Source organism: Montipora capricornis, chromosome 2 (genome assembly GCF_036669925.1).
Source record: "Montipora capricornis isolate CH-2021 chromosome 2, ASM3666992v2, whole genome shotgun sequence".
NCBI classification, from domain to species: Eukaryota; Metazoa; Cnidaria; class Anthozoa; order Scleractinia; family Acroporidae; genus Montipora; species Montipora capricornis.
In genome coordinates this window covers 63,110,668-63,112,358 of record NC_090884.1, presented here as the reverse complement: position 1 = coordinate 63,112,358, position 1,691 = coordinate 63,110,668, and the positions used below count along the sequence as shown (strand labels likewise).

Genomic DNA, 1,691 nt, shown 5'->3' with positions numbered 1-1,691 from the left:
GCTTTGACCCTGGTAATTGACCCTGTTCCCCCCTAAAATGGCCACTTTACTGTGACCAACACCAGACGATTTAAGTTGTCAATGGGAACCCATTAGGGACGAAAGGGTAGACAAAACCTACATCCACTCTGAAATGTCCCTCTGTTTCCATGTACGGCACACAGTTCCCGGTGTTGTGGTCTGTCCCATGTGGAAAAGCGGCCATAAGTTAGAAAACTGTTAAAGGTTAATTGCATCACCCTCTCTAAATAAAGTTATTGTATTATCATATCATATCATATTATTCAGATAAATTTCCAAACTTTGTTGTTCCTAAGATTAATACCTGAAACTGCTGACGTGCCTCCAATACTCTCTTAGGAACAGTGCCATATGATCCATGGTTGGTAAAAGTTATGTTTTTATCAAGAATAAAATTGTTCTTTTCATTCTCTTGCCATACATTGCTTGCCTATAGTCTCGACCAAACAAGAACATAAACATTGCACTCAAGGACTTGAGCAGTGCTCCCTTCCAAACAAAAACCACATAGCTTGTAAAATGATAAAGCCTAAAGGGCAAACAATAAATGCAGAAGATTAAGATGATTTAACACTGAAATCTTCAGCTGAACAAGTGTCTTTGGATATGTTAATCAAATGTAACACGTCTTCCGTCACATCAGTCCTCTTTAATACCTGCAAATTCATTAATACTCTTTCTGGTCAATCAGACAATGACAATTCAAAATTTAATACGGTTACCGTGGTGTATACGTAAACAACTTTCTTAAAGCCAAGCTTCGATACCTGGAAATGTTACCTCCACAATTACTTTTGACTCAAAGTTTCAAACAAGGTCCTCAAACCATAAATGTGAGAATCTGGTTGTTCCACAGCCAATTTTCAGTTCACATTTCCCCTAAATTTAAACTTAAATTTAAAAAACAATGCTTTCATACTGTTGAAATTGGTTTTTTTTCTCTCTCGTTTACGTATAAACGAACACGGCCGCAAGTAAAAATGGTAAAGTTTCTGGGAAAAAATTAGATGACATGTACATAAGGCTCTATAGGCTCACCTTTGCATTCGACTGCTTTGGACTGTCTGGAGGGTCGTCTGGAGGCGTCGATATCGAGGTCCACTTTCCCTTCATTTGCCATTAAGCCAGGTGAATGCTTCCAAGTGATTGATCTGAGTTTTTTGATAATATGAAGCCTGAGTAAAAGAATTGAACAATTAAGAATAAAAACGAACTGAGAATGACAAGGACCCGTTCTTTATATGAAATTTCGAGGGTTTTCGCCATTCGTATATACTTCCATGGGTCCTTTATGGTACAAGTCCTCGAATAAACGTCACACAGTATATACCATGATGCACTGCAACACTTCTCTGTGCGTCACTCTTCCTCGCGTCGGTTCGTTACGTTGGCTGTGAAGTAGCTTTTTTCGAGGTAGTACAAGCCATCGAAATTCTGTATCTTGTTTGCCCATCCATGCATTATTTTGCAACGATTCGAAAGCACACAGCAGCCTTTCGGAGGTCTGCGTTGTTTTCGTCCCCACGGAAGGCTTATTATCCCACTAAAAACGTTTCGCTCTTTCTAGTCAAGGCGTCGATTTCCTACCGCTTTCCACAATGGCAGAAGACGGTGATGCTGAACCGAATTGTTGGACTACGAAGAGGAGGAGACAGAGACCCCAGTGGAAA

General features: G+C 39.9%; 1 protein-coding gene across 1 annotated transcript in view; it reads right to left on the bottom strand.

The window, feature by feature from the left end:
* LOC138030788 (uncharacterized) overlaps window positions 1–1,098 on the bottom strand; it is an 11,396-nt gene extending 10,298 nt beyond the window's left edge. Inside the window, 3 exon segments of the mRNA XM_068878663.1 lie at window positions 326–417; window positions 420–550; window positions 1,060–1,098. Coding sequence (XP_068734764.1) covers window positions 326–417; window positions 420–550; window positions 1,060–1,067 — 231 coding nt within the window. The 5' untranslated portion in view covers window positions 1,068–1,098.
* Window positions 1,099–1,691: the final 593 nt, after the last annotated feature.